This window comes from Bombyx mori, chromosome W, assembly GCF_030269925.1.
Source record: "Bombyx mori chromosome W, ASM3026992v2".
Taxonomy (NCBI): Eukaryota; Metazoa; Arthropoda; class Insecta; order Lepidoptera; family Bombycidae; genus Bombyx; species Bombyx mori.
Genome location: NC_085135.1, coordinates 4,175,080 through 4,193,455, shown reverse-complemented (window position 1 = coordinate 4,193,455; position 18,376 = coordinate 4,175,080). Strand labels below are relative to the sequence as shown.

General features: G+C 44.3%; 1 protein-coding gene and 1 pseudogene across 1 annotated transcript; both read right to left on the bottom strand.

Moving 5' to 3' along the window:
- Positions 1-5,770: 5,770 nt before the first annotated feature.
- On the bottom strand, positions 5,771-7,009 carry LOC134201689 (uncharacterized). The gene has a single exon (XM_062676930.1). It carries the CDS (start codon positions 7,007-7,009, stop codon positions 5,771-5,773), a length of 1,239 nt encoding a protein of 412 aa, XP_062532914.1.
- A 3,147-nt stretch (positions 7,010-10,156) lies between these two features.
- LOC134201688 (uncharacterized) lies at positions 10,157-14,568 on the bottom strand (annotated as a pseudogene).
- Positions 14,569-18,376: the final 3,808 nt, after the last annotated feature.

The window sequence follows — 18,376 nt, the reverse complement described above, 5'->3', positions numbered from 1 at the left end:
TACAACGCGACGTAAAGTCTCGCATCGCCGAAGTCCGAGATGCCCGATGGTCTGATTTCTTAGAAGGACTCGCGCCCTCCCAAAGGTCTTACTACCGCTTAGCTCGTACTCTCAAATCGGATACGGTAGTAACTATGCCCCCTCTCGTAGGCCCCTCAGGCCGACTCGCGGCCTTTGATGATGACGAAAAAGCAGAGCTGCTGGCCGATACATTGCAAACCCAGTGCACGCCCAGCACTCAATCCGTGGACCCTGTTCATGTAGAATTAGTAGACAGTGAGGTAGAACGCAGAGCCTCCTTGCCACCCTTGGACGCGTTACCGCCCGTCACCTCAATGGAAGTTAAAGACCTGATCAAAGACCTACGTCCTCGCAAGGCTCCCGGTTCCGACGGTATATCTAACCGCGTTATTAAACTTTTACCCGTCCAACTCATCGTGATGTTGGCATCTATTTTCAATGCCGCTAAGGCTAACTGTATCTTTCCCACGGTGTGGAAAGAAGCGGACGTTATCGGCATACACAAACCCGGTAAACCAAAAAATAATCCGACGAGTTACCGCCCGATTAGCCTCCTCATGTCTCTAGGCAAACTGTATGAGCGTCTGCTCTACAAACGTCTCAGAGACTTCGTCTCATCCAAGGGCATTCTCATCGATGAACAATTCGGATTCCGTACAAATCACTCATGCGTTCAACAGGTGCACCGCCTCACGGAGCACATTCTTGTGGGGCTTAATCGACCAAAACCGTTATACACGGGAGCTCTCTTCTTCGACGTCGCAAAAGCGTTCGACAAAGTCTGGCACAACGGTTTGATTTTCAAACTATTCAACATGGGCGTGCCGGATAGTCTCGTGCTCATCATACGGGACTTCTTGTCGAACCGCTCTTTTCGATATCGAGTAGAGGGAACCCGCTCCTCCCCGCGACCACTCACGGCTGGAGTGCCGCAAGGCTCCGTTCTCTCACCGCTCCTATTTAGTTTATTTATTAATGATATTCCCCGGTCGCCGCCGACCCAGCTAGCCTTATTCGCTGACGACACAACCGTTTACTACTCAAGTAGAAACAAGTCCCTAATCGCGAGTAAACTCCAGAGCGCAGCGTTAGCCCTCGGACAGTGGTTCCGAAAATGGCGCATAGACATCAACCCGGCGAAAAGCGCAGCAGTGTTATTTCAAAGGGGAAACTCACCGCTTATTTCCTCCCGCATTAGGAGGAGAAATATCACTCCCCCGATCACCCTCTTCGGCCAACCTATACCCTGGGTCAGGAAGGTTAAGTACCTGGGAGTCACCCTGGATGCATCCATGACATTCCGCCCACACATAAAAACAGTCCGCGACCGTGCCGCATTCATTCTCGGCAGACTCTATCCCATGATCTGTAAGCGGAGTAAAATGTCCCTTCGGAACAAGGTGACACTTTACAAAACTTGCATAAGGCCCGTCATGACTTACGCGAGTGTGGTGTTCGCTCACGCGGCCCGCACACACATAGACACCCTCCAATCCCTACAATCCCGCTTTTGCAGGTTAGCCGTCGGGGCTCCGTGGTTCGTGAGGAACGTTGACCTACACGACAACCTGGGCCTTGAATCAATCCAGAAATACATGAAGTCAGCGTCGGAACGGTACTTCGATAAGGCTATGCGTCATGATAATCGCCTTATCGTTGCCGCCGCTGACTACTCACCGAATCCTGATCATGCAGGACCCAGTCACCGTCGACGCCCTAGACACGTCCTTACGGATCCATCAGATCCAATAACCTTTGCATTAGATGCCTTCAGCTTTAATACTAGGAGCAGGCTTAGGGACCCCAGTAACCGTACTCGTCGAACTCGACAAAGAGGTCGACGTGCAACCTAGCCCATGCATCAGCCCGCTGAGTTTCTCGCCGGATCTTCTCAGCGGGTCGCGATTCCGATCCGGTAGTAGATTCATTCGCGAAGCAATTGCTCTTGAGTTGTTAGGTCTCCTTCGGAGGCGCTCGGGCAGCTGTTAGCAAATCCCACCCCTCCTGGCTGAGCCTTTGCTCGCCCACCTGTCCTGGTGAAACTGGAAAGGCCTTCGGGCCACCAGTAATCTCTCAATCATAAAAAAAAAAAAAAAAAAGAGTTCCCTAATATCGTCGGACAATTTGAAGCGGTGAAGGAAGTCCTCCGCTACAACTTGTTTCGATGACCTATCTAATGTCGAGGTGATGTGTGACGTTAAGATGTCTATGGCTTCAGCGGTATCCTGAGGAGACGGGGTAGAGTCCGGGTTAAACGGGAGCGATGGTGGATCAGATTCAGCCAGGCTGATGCCCAGCGTGTGCCAATCCACCACAGTCCTCGTGACGGGAACGGAATCGGGAGCGCGACCGAGCTTCATAACGACGGGACGGTGGTCTGAATCTAACTCTGAAACTACTTCGATCGAGTGTAAGCGCTGAGTTACGTTTTTTAATAACGCTATGTCGAGTATATCCGGGCGATGCGCGATATTTAGTCGGGGTTAGCGGAGCGACGATATCGAAGGCGAGATCATCGACTAACGCGTCAAGCCGCCTGCCATTCGGGGTTGTGGTGTGTGAGTTCCGCCTGATGTGTTTACAATTTAGGTCGCCCGCCAGAATGACAGAGCTCCCCATACCGAGCAGCGCCTCGATATCACTGCTTAGAACGATCTTATCCGGTGGAAGATAAACGGACGCGATAACGATCGGCGCGTGTCCCGTCAGTGAGATTCGGCACACTGATGCTTCGATATTAGCGAGCGCGGGAGGATCGAGCGGGAATCAACGAGCGCTAGACAGCACGGCCGTATTTATGGGGCTTCGTACCCGTGAGCGTGTTTACACGTTTTTCAAACACGTGAGCGGGTTTACACGTTTTTAAAGTATTGAAATTACAATAAAAGGAACTGTTTAACATCAATTTCTTATCACAGAGTAATTAGTTGACGATCAGTAGGTCATATTTGCGCCGACATATATATTTTATATGTATATATTTATGTATATCTTATATCTTTAAACGAGCAATTCTTGTATATAAATATACCTAGTCAGGTCATAAATTCTGTCACATGTTTAATGTAAAATAATTGAAACAAGTTTATTCATTATGTAACCATTCATATACCAAAATGAACTGAACAAAACATAGATTCTTATGACATAAAGTTTATTCAAAATGACCTCCGTGATTTTGAATACAGGCCTTCAATCTGCGCAGCCAGTCGTCTATCGCAGCACGAACGAGGTCCATGTCAATATCGGCGGCTGCCTTAATCAAGGATGTCTTGAATGACTCCAAATTGGGATGAGGCTTTGAGCACGCCTTTTCCTCCAAGTGTTGCCATATCTTGTAATCTAACGGATTCAAATCTGGACTGGAGGAGGGCCAGTCTTCGTGCCGGATGAAGTCGATTTCACGCGCCGCCAGCCAGTCTTGTGTGCTCTTCGCTCTATGAGCTGGTGCCGAATCTTGTTGGAATACCCAGTGCCTGTTATTGAACATGGTATGAGAAACAGGTTCCACAAGGTTTGTCAGGACTGTATTTTGATACACAGCTGCATTCGTTTTTACACCTTTCTCACAAAAATGTACCTCTGTTAAGCCCCAATAAGAAACTCCCAACCATACCATGAGCGAGGATGGAAAATGACCTCGTTGGACACGCGGAATACGGTTGCTCGCTTCTTCTTTACTGTGTGCGTACACCTTATCATTTTGTTTGTTGTAGCTCTCTTCTACGGTAAAAAATTTTTCATCCGAAAAAAGAATTTCCCGATATTTTTTTCCCGCGTGCCGCTTCAACAAAGCGCGGCATCTCTTCAGTCTCAGGTCCATTAGACGAGCATTCAAACGATGTTCTGTTTTTCTTCGATATGCCCGAAGCCCTAAGTCTTCATTTAACACTCTTTTCACCGTGGTTCTGCTTAACCCCATCTGAAGGGCCAACAGTTTCTGCTTACGTTTGGGATTTCTTTGAATTCGCGCCTTCACAGCTTTTATCACTGCTGGAGTCCTAACAGACCGAGGGCGACCACTTCTTGACCTGTCATCTACACTAGATACCGTCTTCATTGTATCGTTTGATGGTACGATAAACGAATCTTTTGGTTATATTCAAATTTTTCAGTATGTTAAAAATATGAATTGGCGCGTAACCGCAACGATGCAACGCAATAACTGCAACACGGTCTTCTTTAAGTGTCCACTCCATATTTAAAAATGAGTAAAATTCTAAAAGTATACATTTTTATTTTCATGAACAATTCGAAATTCGAATTCAATAAACTTTTTTGTGGCCAGCATTCTAAAAGAAAAGTTTTTACTGTGTGACAATACTTATGACCTGACTAGTTATATATGTCGTGGTTTACGATTAACGACTTTTAGTAATATTAAAGACGTTGTTTTGACTACTATTTTAAATGATGAAATGTTGTTTTGATAAATATCACAAAATGTAGGGTAGACTCCGTAACGCCACTGTATAAAATAGCGGTACGTGGACAGAGTCGTGGTTGACCCCGATGGAAGTTAAAGACTTGATCAATGACCGCAAGGCTCCCGGTTCCGACGGTATATCCAACCGCGTTATTAAACTTCTACCCGTCCAACTCATCGTGATGTTGGCATCTATTTTCAATGCCGCTATGGCGAACTGTATCTTTCCCGCGGTGTGGAAAGAAGCGGACGTTATCGGCATACATAAACCCGGTAAACCAAAAAATCATCCGACGAGCTACCGCCCAATTAGCCTCCTCATGCCTCTAGGCAAACTGTATGAGCGTCTGCTCTACAAACGCCTCAGAAACTTCGTCTCATCCAAGGGCATTCTCATCGATGAACAATTCAGATTCCGTACAAATCACTCATGCGTTCAACAGGTGCACCGCCTCACGGAGCACATTCTTGTGGGGCTTAATCGACCAAAACCGTTATACACGGGAGCTCTCTTCTTCGACGTCGCAAAAACGTTCGACAAAGTCTGGCACAACGGTTTGATTTTCAAACTATTCAACATGGGCGTGCCGGATAGTCTCGTGCTCATCATACGGGACTTCTTGTCGAACCGCTCTTTTCGATATCGAGTAGAGGGAACCCGCTCCTCCCCGCGACCACTCACGGCTGGAGTGCCGCAAGGCTCCGTTCTCTCACCGCTCCTATTTAGTTTATTTATTAATGATATTCCCCGGTCGCCGCCGACCCAGCTAGCCTTATTCGCTGACGACACAACCGTTTACTACTCAAGTAGAAACAAGTCCCTAATCGCGAGTAAACTCCAGAGCGCAGCGTTAGCCCTCGGACCGTATAATCACCAAGCATGTTAGTGAGCTTAGAAGCCGGAGGAGGCACATCGTGTGACATGCACTCAAACATATTGGTATCACGACTTAAATTAAAGACACACCCATTATCACAAAGAAAGTATTGATATGGCAAAAATGCAGTAAAATCAATAGGCGAAAACTTTATGTGATCAATGTTAGCATAAAATAACTCAGGTAACACAGATGTAAATTGTTTAGGTAAATACTCTGTGTGATAATTTTTATTATGAAACAATTCAGGCAAAGCAGATTTGAACTGAGCAGGCAAAAAATTATCAGAGCATTCCCGTGCAATATTATTTACTAATAACAGCTTATGGTTTAATGAATCAAAATTGGACTCGGGTAGTGATAGCATGCTCGAGGGGGAACCTTTATGAGACACACTGTTATAAGATGAAGTGGAGCTCACCTGGGACTCATCCTTATTACAAGATTATTTGATAACAGTGGTGGAGTACCTTGTACCGTAAATTCCCATCAGCGCGCCTTTCGGACCGTCGTATTCACACGCAGAGAAGTCCGAATTGCATTTAGCACACTGTGATCGAGTGACACCTTTCTCGTTGCATCCGTAACACGACGGGACGGGGTCGGCGGCGTTATCGATGTCCTGTTTGCCTTTAGCTGCTAACCTACGACACTCTTCACGTGTATGTCCATAGTTCTTGCAATAGAAACAATATCGACGTCTGGCGTTCACGAACTGAGTAGAAGAGCCGTGGGGTTGTGGAGACGACGGTGGGGGCGGCACCACGGAGCAGCGAAGAGAACGGCGATAGGTGCCGTGGGCGCTGGACTCAACGGCGGGCGCAGGCGGCTTAGGCGCGCTCTGCGGTGGTAGTGGTGGCGCGGTCGTTGACCCCTGGACAGCGGCAATGCTTGCGGCGTGACGAGGCGGTGGAAACTGGCGTTGGCGCAGTTTGCTCTGAAGGCCACTAGTTGATAGACTCTCGTCACAAGATTCTTCTATCTCTCTAGACTTTCTGAGTAGCGTGTCAAATGTGTCAATCTCCTCTCTTCTCAAACGCTCGCGTATTTTACTATGTAGTAGTCCGTACACCATGTCCATCTGTACTTTGGTTGTCAGATCGTCCTTTGGCAGACGTGATAGTAGCGCTCGAGTTTTAGAGATGAAGAGTTCTGTTTTCTCACTTGCTTTTTGTGGGTTGGCGAACAGCTCCTTGTATATACGATGTGGAGGTCGGCTATCACCAAACGCACCTCTTAGGGATGTGAGGGCGTGGTCCCACTTGTTCATGGTGGTCTTAACTCCTTGCCACCATGTCGCGGCTTCATGAGTTAACAACATTGACAACCCACGTAGTGCATTAGTTTCGCTTACGTTTGCACATTCCTTGTAGGCCTCTACGGCGTCTATAAATCCGTCAAGTGATTCGTCTGGCGCTCCGCTGTAGCGAGCCTTGCACGAGGCGAAGTTTCCATGTGCAGGTTGAGCGGGCGGCGGCGATGACCGGTGCGATTGGTTGAGAACTGTATGTAGAAGTTTCTCAAACGTTTCCTCTTGGTTGCGTTGCCACGTAGACATCATGGCGACCATGTCGTTGACGGAAATATTTCCCGATGCAGTCGGCGGCGGGGAAGAATCGTCCTCTGCCGGGTCGAAATACTCGGATTGTCGACGAGACTGACGACGTGTGCGCAGTTTTGTCATTTTGTACGATAGTCACTTCTCACAGTTCGATTCACAAAGAGTTCACACTTGGTTTTCCAAAGCCACTAGTTGGGCGTCCATTTTTAATGTTCATGAGTGTTTCGTGGGTTACTTTGGAATGAAACGTCGAATAATCGTTCGAGAGGTTTAATGATTATGATTAACTTTAAAACAAACACTTTAATCAATCTTACTATCTTACTATAAGCGCACGCGCACACACAAGTCGCAACAACAATAATAATTATAATACAAAAAATGGAGAACGTTTTAGCGCGTCGGCGTCAGTCCATAATGCGCAAGCGCAGTGGCGGCTTGCGATGGCGGCGCGGTCGCGGACCAATCACGGCCGGTTGAGGCGCGTTCCGAGGAACGCGCTGATGGGAATTAAGGGTGCGTTCGGAAATGTCCCGTCGCGTTATAATATTATATAAATATAATATTATATAATAATATTATATAAGTAAGTATAGAAGTATAGATATAGATATAGATAAATATAAAATAATATAAATATAATATAAATCATTTGCCTCTTACAAGCCTAACTCCACGTCCGGCTATAACATCTATGCCACGTGAGGGGTGGAACATCACAGCTAAAAGCGAAGACTTAGTGATGGCCAACGGAGCGCTAGCGTCACCTTCAATATGGAGAGACACTTAAATAATAAACGTATAGGGCCGATTCGGGGGGGTGGGCGCCGGGGCACGTCTGGAGCTGGCGCTGGACGTGACAGCATACGGACCGTCAGCGGCTCTCTGCTGAACAGGCGGGCGAGAGTCGGGGGACCCGAAGGTACTACAGCCGATCAACGGGGCGGGGAGGGGGTGGATGACACTTTGCAGAGTAGGGCTTTGCCCACACGCTCTGTCGGTTCATCTATAACGACCACAAATAACAGTGTTAGCGATGACAGAAGACGAAAGTGGTCAACGGAAGAAATAAGGGAATTAATGTTTTGTTATTTTAAAGTCAGATCAGAAGGACCAGGATATATAGGCAAATTACATAAACTTTTTACAGAGAGAAACCCCAATAACCCTAAAATTCATAAATTCAATGGCAATACATTATCAAATTAAGCCCGTAGAATAATAAAACAAAATGTTATATCACAAGAATTACTGGACCAGATACAAAAACAAGCAGAAGGTATAGAAACAGAGCCCACAGTAAATAACATAGAAGAACACTCCGTAACATCACCACCTATATTTAACACACAATCAATCACACAGGACACGCAACATACAGAACAAACAACAGAATCAGCAGAAATAATAAATCAGTTGACACAAAATATAGTAGTAGACGAAGATCAGGATCCATTAGTATTACATTTTCTTCAAACATTAGCTGAAACAAAAGAAACATCAATCGAAGAACGCTTATTACTACCTAAAGCTAAAATAAATAGACGATTTCTCGAAAACCTGTACACTTTAAATAAATATTTACCTAATATATTAATTACTTCAGGAAAAACTCTACGGGATATAAACAATGTTATATATGCAACAGCCAAAACTCTAATACTAAATAATAACCAAACACCCTATATACCGAAGAATACAATAAAACCTAAATCTGAACCACCATGGAAAAAAAGTATACAAACTAAAATAGAAAAGTTAAGGAAACATTTAGGACAATTAATAGAAATAGAAAGAGGGGTCAGTACACGCCGAATGATAAAAATTAAGAACAAATTATACAACCAGTACAATATTGCAAGCGGAAATGATCATAAAAATATAGCCGAAACTTTAAATTTTTAAATTTAAATTTTTTAATTTATTATTATTATTTTATGGATTTTTTCTGAAATAAATGTTTTATTATTATTATTATTTAAAGCAGAAGATCAAAGCTTTAGCTGGGAGAATAAAGAGGTATGAAGACATGAACACTAGGAAGGAACAAAATAGGCTCTTTACCGAAAATGAACACAGATTGTATAGAAGTTTGGAAGGTAAGGGCTCTAAAGATATCAAGGTACCAAGTAAAGAAAGTGTAGAAGAATTTTGGTCGTCTATACTATCCAATCCTATACAATATAAGAAGGAGGCTAAATGGATTAAAGAAATAGAAATTTCATCAAACAAGGTAAATACAGTAGACAGAGAAGAGATTACAGAAGACCAAGTAAAGATTGCTATTAAAAAACTACTAAACTGGAAATCACCGGGAATAGATAAAATACAGAATTACTACCTTAAATATCTGACGGCGTTAACGATATTTATGTTATATAGCACGTGCAATAGGAGTGACTCACACAAGCCAGGTGCGCCGGCCGTGTCGTTCCACTCGTAAACAACAGCTGCAACAGAAGTGACTCATAAGCCAGCTGCGCCGGCTAGTATAAAAAGGCGGAACGTGCCTTGAAATGAGGATTCGTTCGACTGCGTTTGCCCGGTGCACTTACTATATCGTTGTTACGTTGTGTGATTCAGTGACTGTTGTACGTACTGGTTAAAGTTGGACAAGTGTTAAAGTGAATTGTCAAGTTAACATATTGTTGATTAAATCAGAAACCAAAGGTGACTTCGTTTTACTTGGTGTTCAACAAGATAATATCTACCCTCAAGCTTACATATCTAACCAGTGTCCATAAATATTTAGCTTCATTATTTACAAAAATAGTTGCAGGTATAGAAAATTTAGAAGAATGGTTGGTTCACTACAGGTCAGGTCATATTAATCCCCAAAAACGAAAACACTGAAGATCCGAAAAATTGGAGACCAATAGCTTGTCTACCTAGCATGTACAAGTTGCTTACTTCTGTATTGGCCAACGTACTGTATAACCATTGCCATGAGAACAACGTAATGGCAGTAAAACAACGGGGATGTCGCAGGGGTGCTAGGGGCTGTAAAGATCACCTCATGGTCAACAAAGCCATCTTAGAGGATGCACATCAATCCCAAAATAATCTGAGCATGGCGTGGATAGATTATCAAAAAGCATTCGATAGTGTGTCACACCAATGGCTGCTCAAAATCCTTGATATCTATAAATGTCCTCCCATGATTAAAAGGTTTCTGCAGATGGCCATGCCTTCTTGGAAAGTGATCATGACGGCGCGTGGCTCCCAGGATTCAATAACTACTGAACCGATTTACATCAGGCGTGGTATATTTCAAGGCGACTCCCTCTCGCCATTGTTGTTCTGTTTAGCGATTAACCCGTTATCATTCATACTGAACAAGTATGAAATGAAGGGTTACAAACATAAAGACAGTTTCTGGATTAATCACTTGTTATATATGGATGACCTAAAAGTTTATGCTAACAATAGAAATAACTCAAAAGTTTTATTAGAAAGTGTAGAAATATTTACAAAAGACATAGGGATGAGGTTCGGTTTGGATAAGTGCAATACAATACATATTAGTTCAAGATATCGAAACAGTACAATCGGAGAAGGTCACATATTATTAAGCGGGGAAACATTTCAACAACTTGCAATCATCAACATCATCATTTCAGCCTATCGCCGTCCACTGCTGAACATATGCCTCTCCAATAGATTTCCAGTGCGACCGGTCCATTGCCACCTGCATCCAACGAGACCCAGCGCTTTTTACTAGGTCGTCGGTCCATCTAGTAGGTGGCCGTCCCACACTGCGCTTGCCAGTACGTGGTCGCCACTCCAGGATCTTTCTGCCCCATCGACCGTCCTCTCTTCGTGCTATGTGGCCGGCCCATTGCCACTTCAGTTCACTAATTCTACGGGCTATGTCAGCAACCTTCGTTCTTCTACGGATCTCCTCATTTCGGATTCGATCACGTAGAAAAATGCCGAGCAAAGCCCTCTCCATAGCTCGCTGCGCGACTTTGAGCCTTCTAAAAAGATCCCTATTGAAGCACCACGTCTCCGAGCCATAAGTCATCACTGGTAACACACATTGGTTGTACGCCTTTGTCTTAAGGCACTGAGGTATTTTGGACGAGAAGACGTTGTGCAGTTTACCGAACGCAGCCCAGCCGAGTTGGATCCGTCTACTGACCTCTCTCTCAAAGTTGGACCTACCTAATCGGACTGCCTGTCCTAGGTATATATATTCGTCCGTGCTGGAGGCGTGGTCTCGCCGCTTGGCGGACCCGTCGGCCGGCCTCCGAACCGTCGAGGCGGTCCGCCCGGTTCTCGCGGACTGGGTGGGCCGCGACCGCGGATGCCTCACCTTCCGGCTAACGCAGATGCTTACCGGCCATGGTTGTTTCGGCCGGTACTTGCACAAGATAGCCGGAAGGGAACCGACGGCGCAGTGCCACCACTGCGCGGACCGCGACGAGGAAGATACAGCGGAACACACGCTGGCGCGTTGCTCTGGATTCGACGAGCAACGCGCCGCCCTCGTCGCGGTCATTGGAGAGGACCTCTCGCTGCCGCGCGTCGTGGCTACGATGCTCGGCAGCGACGCGTCCTGGAAGGCGATGCTCGACTTCTGCGAGTCCACCATATCGCAGAAGGAGGCGGCGGAGCGAGAGAGGGAGAGCTCTTCCCTTTCCGCACCGATCCGTCGCCGTCGAGCCGGGGGCCGGAGGCGGGAATACGCCCGTACGTCCCGGCCCCTGTAGGTGGCGGCCTCCCCCCGGTGAAGGTCAAGGGGCGACCTGAGGGGGTGAGGCCGCGCGGCGCGCTACCAGCACTCTAGCGCGCTGCCGTGGAGTGAATAGAGCGACCGGTCGACGGTGTATCGCGTCCCGACCCGGCAGGCTGGTTCTGGTCCAGCGGGGTATTCCGGGACACCAGCGGCACCGTCTGGGCGGCCCGACGGGCTGCCGTACCAAGACGGCCGACGTTTCAGAGCCTTCGATTCGCCTCGAAGGCTCCGTCGGCTGGGCGTCCTTGGGGTGAGCCGCGCCGTCTGGTTGTAGTGTTGACCGCGGTAGCCCCCCTACCTCATCCGGGTTCTGACCTCGGAGGGGATCGGACGTCGGGTGTAAGAGTGCAGAGGAGTCGTTTAGTGGGTGGGCTCTAAAATCCTTGGGCCCGCGGTCTGCTCACAACACCATGCAGATCGTTGAGTCTCACATACCCCGCGCGCCCCTTTTGCGCGGGGACCTCGTAGGAGGTTCGGCCCTCTACCCGAAAAAAAAAAAAAAAAAAAAAAAGGTATATATATTCGTCAACAACTTCAAGAGTAGAGCTCCCAACAGTAACTATGGTGGGTGCAACATGGACATTGTACATGATTTTTGTTTTGTCCATGTTCATTTTAAGACCCACTTGTTGAGAAACCCTACTTAGGTCACCGAGCATACGCCCTAAACCTTCCAGCGACTCTGCCATGACCACGATGTCATCGGCAAACCGAAGATGAGTGATGTATTCGCCGTTAATATTGATGCCAAGTCCTTGCCATTCCAGGAGCTTGAAGGAATCCTCCAGAGCACTGATAAACAGTTTCGGAGATATCACATCTCCCTGTCTCACTCCTCTCTTTACAGGGATTTCCTTCGTGCAATGCTCCTGTACTCGGACTGACATGGTGGCGTTATTATACAAACACTTCAATACTTCGATGTACCGGTGGTCAATACGGCACCGCTGGAGAGATCTAAGGACCGCCCATGTTTCGACGGAATCAAAGGCTTTCTCATAGTCCACAAACGCTAAGCATAATGGCCGATTGTACTCTTCGGTCTTCTGAACAATCTGCCGCAGCGTATGTATGTGGTCTATGGTACTGTAGCCTTTTCGGAAACCGGCTTGTTCGGTAGGCTGGAAGTCATCAAACCTGCGTTCGAGACGCTTCGTGATGACTCTCGAGAACAGCTTGTAGACATGGCTCAGCAGTTTATTGAAGAACTATAGGCCCATAGGCCTATAGTTCTTCAATAAGGTTTTGTCACCTTTTTTGAAGAACAGGATCACAACACCCCTGTTCCATGCCTGTGGCGGTTTTCCATCGAGCAAAGAGGAGTTGAAGAGCTTCTGAAGGACTTTCAGTACCGGCGTCCCGCCCGCTTTCAGAAGCTCCGTAGTAATTCCATCCTCGCCCGGTGCCTTGTTATTCTTAAGCTGTTTGAGAGCCATCCTAATCTCGTACAGGCTGATGTCCGGGATGTCTTCGGTGTAGTGTCGGGTTAGCTTGGCTCTAGGGTCTGCAGCTAAACCTTGCGGTTCAGCTGAGACCGAGGTAAACAGCTGCCCGTAGAACCTCTCTATCTCCCGCAGGACCTCTGACTTATTCGACGTTACACGTCCATCTTCGGTCTTCACAGCTTCGTCAGCTGGCTTTGCCTAATAGAAGCGTCTCTTGCGAACACTTTAGAGCCTTGGTTTCGCTCAATCGTCTCTTTGATACGCTGAGTATTAAAGGAGCGTAGGTCGTGTCGCAAGGACTTCATGATATGTCTATTGAGTTGCCTATATGACTCAGCGTCCTCCGAAGTTTGGAGCGTCATCAAACGTCGACTAGCCATGAGGTTTCGGGTGTGGTCGGATAGTTTCTGAGGTCTATTCTTACGGTGGGTTTTGAAAAATTTGGACCCTACCGTACGGACAGTCTCTACCAGCCTGCTGTTTACATCGTCCACTGATGCGCAGCTGTTTAGCCATTCGAAGCGATTAGCCAATTCGAATTGAAAGCTCTCGGGGTTTTGGATTTGTGCATTCGACGGTCGAAGCATTGACTTCATCAGACGCGATCTTTCCAGTCTGACATTGATATTCAACATGCCTCTGACGATTCGGTGATCACTTCCTGTTTTAACACTGTTGATCACAGAGACATCGTTGAATATCTGTCTGTTGGTGCTCATGATGAAGTCAATTTCATTTCTTGTTACACCGTCGGGACTCAACCAGGTCCATTTCCGTTGTGGCGGCTTCTTGAAGAAAGAATTCATCATAAAGAGTCCTTCCTTCTCCATAAAGTCCGCCAGCATCTGTCCTCTGGGATTCCGCTGCCCAAATCCAAATGGCCCCACTTTCAACTCATCATCGCCTCTACGGCCCAGTTTTGCATTGAAATCTCCCATAACAACGGTAAAATGTGATTGAGAGTTACGTATGGCCCTACTAATGTCCTCATACGTAGCTTCCACTTCATCGTCTGGATGTGACGTCGATGGGGCGTATACCTGTACAATCTTCAGCGAATACCGCTTTGAGATTTTGAGGACAAGGTATACTACCCTACTCGACACACTTTCGATGGCCACAATGTTGTTTATGAGAGATTTGTGGACGATAAACCCAACACCACCTTGGGACTTCTGTTCTCCCTCCCGGTAGTAGAACAAGTGGCCGGACTGTAAGGTTTTCGTATCCTCCCCCTCTCTTCGGATCTCCGATAAACCAATAACGTCCCAGCGCAACTTGTTCATTTCTTCTTCCAGCTCTATTAGCTTCTCGTCCAACCTCAAAGTGCGCACGTTGTATGTCATCAGGGCCAATTGTCGTTGTGAAGGGGGGTGGTAGCCGGATCTCTGCCGGAGATTCTTAGCACCCCTTGCCCCGCCGTTACCATGGCCGCTACCGTAACCAGGAATAGCGGGGCCGCCGGGGACTAGGGTCCTGGTTCTGCGGTGTGAAATCATTTTGGAGGTTTATTAGCCTACTGGTACCACGCTGGCTAGACGGGTTGGTACAGGGTTTAATTTCGAGTTTTCCTTCTCTCACACTAGTAAATATTGTGTGTTATGCTTTCCCTTTTGTCGCCTCTTACGACTCCCCTGGGATGGTAATGGGGGTGGTGACAAAAGTATTCTAATGCCGTCACCACACGGCCAACTTGCAATAGGAGATAGATATAAATATTTAGGAATTCACGAATCAGGTAAAATAGAACACAGTTTAATAAAAGAACAGATAACCAAAGAGAATTTCAAAAGGATTAAGAAACTACTAAATACACATCTTAACTCGCGCTACCTAATCAAAGGTATAAATACATATGCAATTCCAGTTCTGCTCTACTCTTTCGGTATTATTAATTACAAAAATAGTGATTTACAGAAAATAGATATTAAAACGAGAAAACTACTAGCAATAAAAAAAGCACACCAACAAAAGGCAGACACAGAAAGATTGTATTTACCGATTGCACAAGGAGGAAGAGGATTGTTGAATGTACAAAACATGTATAAAGCACAGATACTTAAATATAAGCAATATTTAAAAGTAGAAAGAGATCATTTAATAAAAGCAATAGTACAACACGATACACATAGGGTCAAATACTCAATAATTAACGAAGCACAAGAAATAGAGAGAGAATTTCATTTACCACAGGGACATACACATACAGACAAAGATATAAAAGACGCAATTATAAAAAAACAAGTTAAAACATGGCGAAATAAACAGCTACATGGGCAATTTCCTATAAAAGTACTGGACCAGGCCAACATAGATACCGAACTTTCATTTAAATGGTTAAAGAAGCAACAGATATCTCCCAGCATAGAATCCTCAATATTTGCGGTGCAAGATCAAGCTGTTATGACACGACAACATCAGCGGGACATACTAAAACAGCCAGTAGATGGCAAATGTTGCCTATGTGCTAGCAAAGATGAAACCACGCAGCACATCATATCAACATGCGAAAAACTGGCTGGGACTTATTATGTCAAACGTCATAATTGCCTGGTCCAATACGTCTACTGGTGTCTAGCCAAGAAACACAAAATAAAAGTTTCCGACCTTTGGTGGAAGGAAAGCCACAAGTCAAAGAGAACGAATCCACTAAAATCTTATGGGAGATGCCTGTACAAACCGATGTCACCGTAACGCACAATAGACCTGATATAATTTATATTGATAAAACCAACAATAACACATTCCTAATTGATATTACTGTACCATCCGATTACAACATAGGTGCTAAAGAAATTGAAAAACTGAGCAAATACCATCTTTTGAAAACTGAAGTCAGTCGTTTGTGGAATACACAAACGTCTGTCATCCCAATAGTCGTTGGCGCTACCGGGGTAGTAGCTAAAAGTATTACAAGATACCTAAATAAATTGGACAGCAACATTAACGTTGGTATCCTACAGAAACAGGCAGCTATTCACACATCAATTATACTTAGTAAGGTGCTTGGAGACATAGTATTCGTACATAACACACAAGAACACTACACACAAAACACGCCACGACCGCCAGACATACAACAGCCACTCGACACACAACATTCATCAAACACACAAAATCCAACAGACACCACTCATACAACGGCAACACAACAGCCAATAACGCAGCGAGGAGGACGACGAGGAAGAAGAAGAAGAGGCACTACTCACGCACAGTAACACACGCTGGGGTTCTCTACATCATTTAGTCATTTTCTATTCTTTTTTTTTTTTCACATAAAATATCATTAAAATTTTGGGGTATAGATATCTTTTTTCCTGTGGGAAACGGGACGGGATATTTATCAAAGCCGACACAAGTCGAGGAAGAAAAACCTAAATCATTTATTACTTAACAAAAATAGACAATAGAATAAAAATAAATTATAAATAGTCACTCAGCTTAAAAGCTGATGAAACACTCAATTAATTAGTGTAATAATAATCAACATCAACTTTTACAAATTTAAACCGAATTAAATTCTGTTTCAAATGTGAACGGTAGATGACGCTGTTCTTAATTATTTCAGATTTTAAAATTGAAATCTGAAAGCTTTGAAACATCAATCCGCATAAATGTAATTTAAAAACTACAGTAAGAGGCTTTAATTAAAAAGCTGAACTTAACTCAGCCTTAATTAGAATTTTCTTCGGAATTCAGTAGTAAAGTTCAAGTTATTTTAATGAAATCAAAACTGAAATATTCATAACATCTTAAACAATCACCTACGAATAAATATTATTTATTATACGAATAAATATTATTTATACGTAGACAATCACAACGGTTTTATAGTTTTGGGAAGGGATTTTTTGTAACGCCATCTCGTGAAGTATTTCGGTATTACATTACAAAACAAAATTGTCCCTCCAACAGTAACAACAGTACTTGCTTCGGCAGTACATATACTAAAATACTAACAGTAACAACATTAACATTATATAATGTATAAACCGTTCAATAAGAACTGCAAACTATCCCCTTGAAGCTACAGTTTATGTAGAAATAATGACTTTTTGGCGGGAACGCGAGGTGTGAAGTTGTGTGATTTGTTTTATTTTGTCTATTTAGTGTTTCTTCGGGTTTAAATGTGTAATAATGGTGGTTTATTAACTGTTTAATATCTGTGAAAGTGCACAAATGTGGAAAAATTAAACAAAGCCGCTGTAAGTAACTTCTCCGTTTCCTCCAAAAAGCCTCCTCCACTGAGATTTTAGTAAATGACCACTATTTTACTGAGATTATATTTCATTCCATATCATCTCATTTCATTTCATTTCATCCCAGGTGATTAATGTCTCAAATTAATCATCTTCATTTCATTTCACTCCATAATATCATTTTTCATAAAAATATGAATATAAATTAAGACTTAAAGGTCTCAGTTACCAGGTCATAAAATCCATTAAAAAGTAGGAATAATTCCAGCGCACCCTGGCGGCCGTAGATTACCATGTATTCTCGAATTATTTATAGTCTGTGGCATGTCACTTTTTACCACTGAAGTAGGAAACCTATGGAAATGAAACGTCAACAAAAAATTCGTGCCACTGTGACGTCATCTGGCCACAAAACATGGCTGTTTTAGTGCTGCCCAGAAGATTTTAATGTTAGTAGGTTTTATCGATAAATGTTCTTGGCTCATTTTATTTTAAATAATGTTGAGTGAATGTATTTGTAGAATTTATACTTTAATAGGAAGTAAGTATATTGTTATGTGCAAAGATGATGTGATTTAGATATTATGTGAAATCTAAGACGAGTTCGTGCTTCAAATTTGCCAAGTAAACGATATGACGATTTTTAAAATTTGCTACACTGATTTTATAAAGTTGTCATTTTCCGCAAAACATAAAGATATGGCGTAGTACAGTGCCATCTGCCCATTTCTAGCATGCTGAATGTTATCGTATTTTGAGTACGTGTTTTTCTTAGACTATTACAATCTATTTTAATTATTTTGCTGACTCTAAAGTCCGTAACACACTATCGCAGCGCACCTCAAGGAAGGCAGGCCGCACCATTTGAATCACTCTCACTTGAGAGTGAGAGTGATTCAAATTTTAAACTTATCAAGGGACCGCCTGATAAAAAAAAACACCTACAGAACATTTATTTTATTCGTTAATAAAATTACAAACGTCATTCCTTGTGACTTCCTCTCTAAAATCACTTAATTATTAAATATATAACGAGTTGACAATAGTGTTTTACTCACTGCGGAATAAAACTATTTTATTTAAATAGTTCCGAAGAGATTTTGTCGGT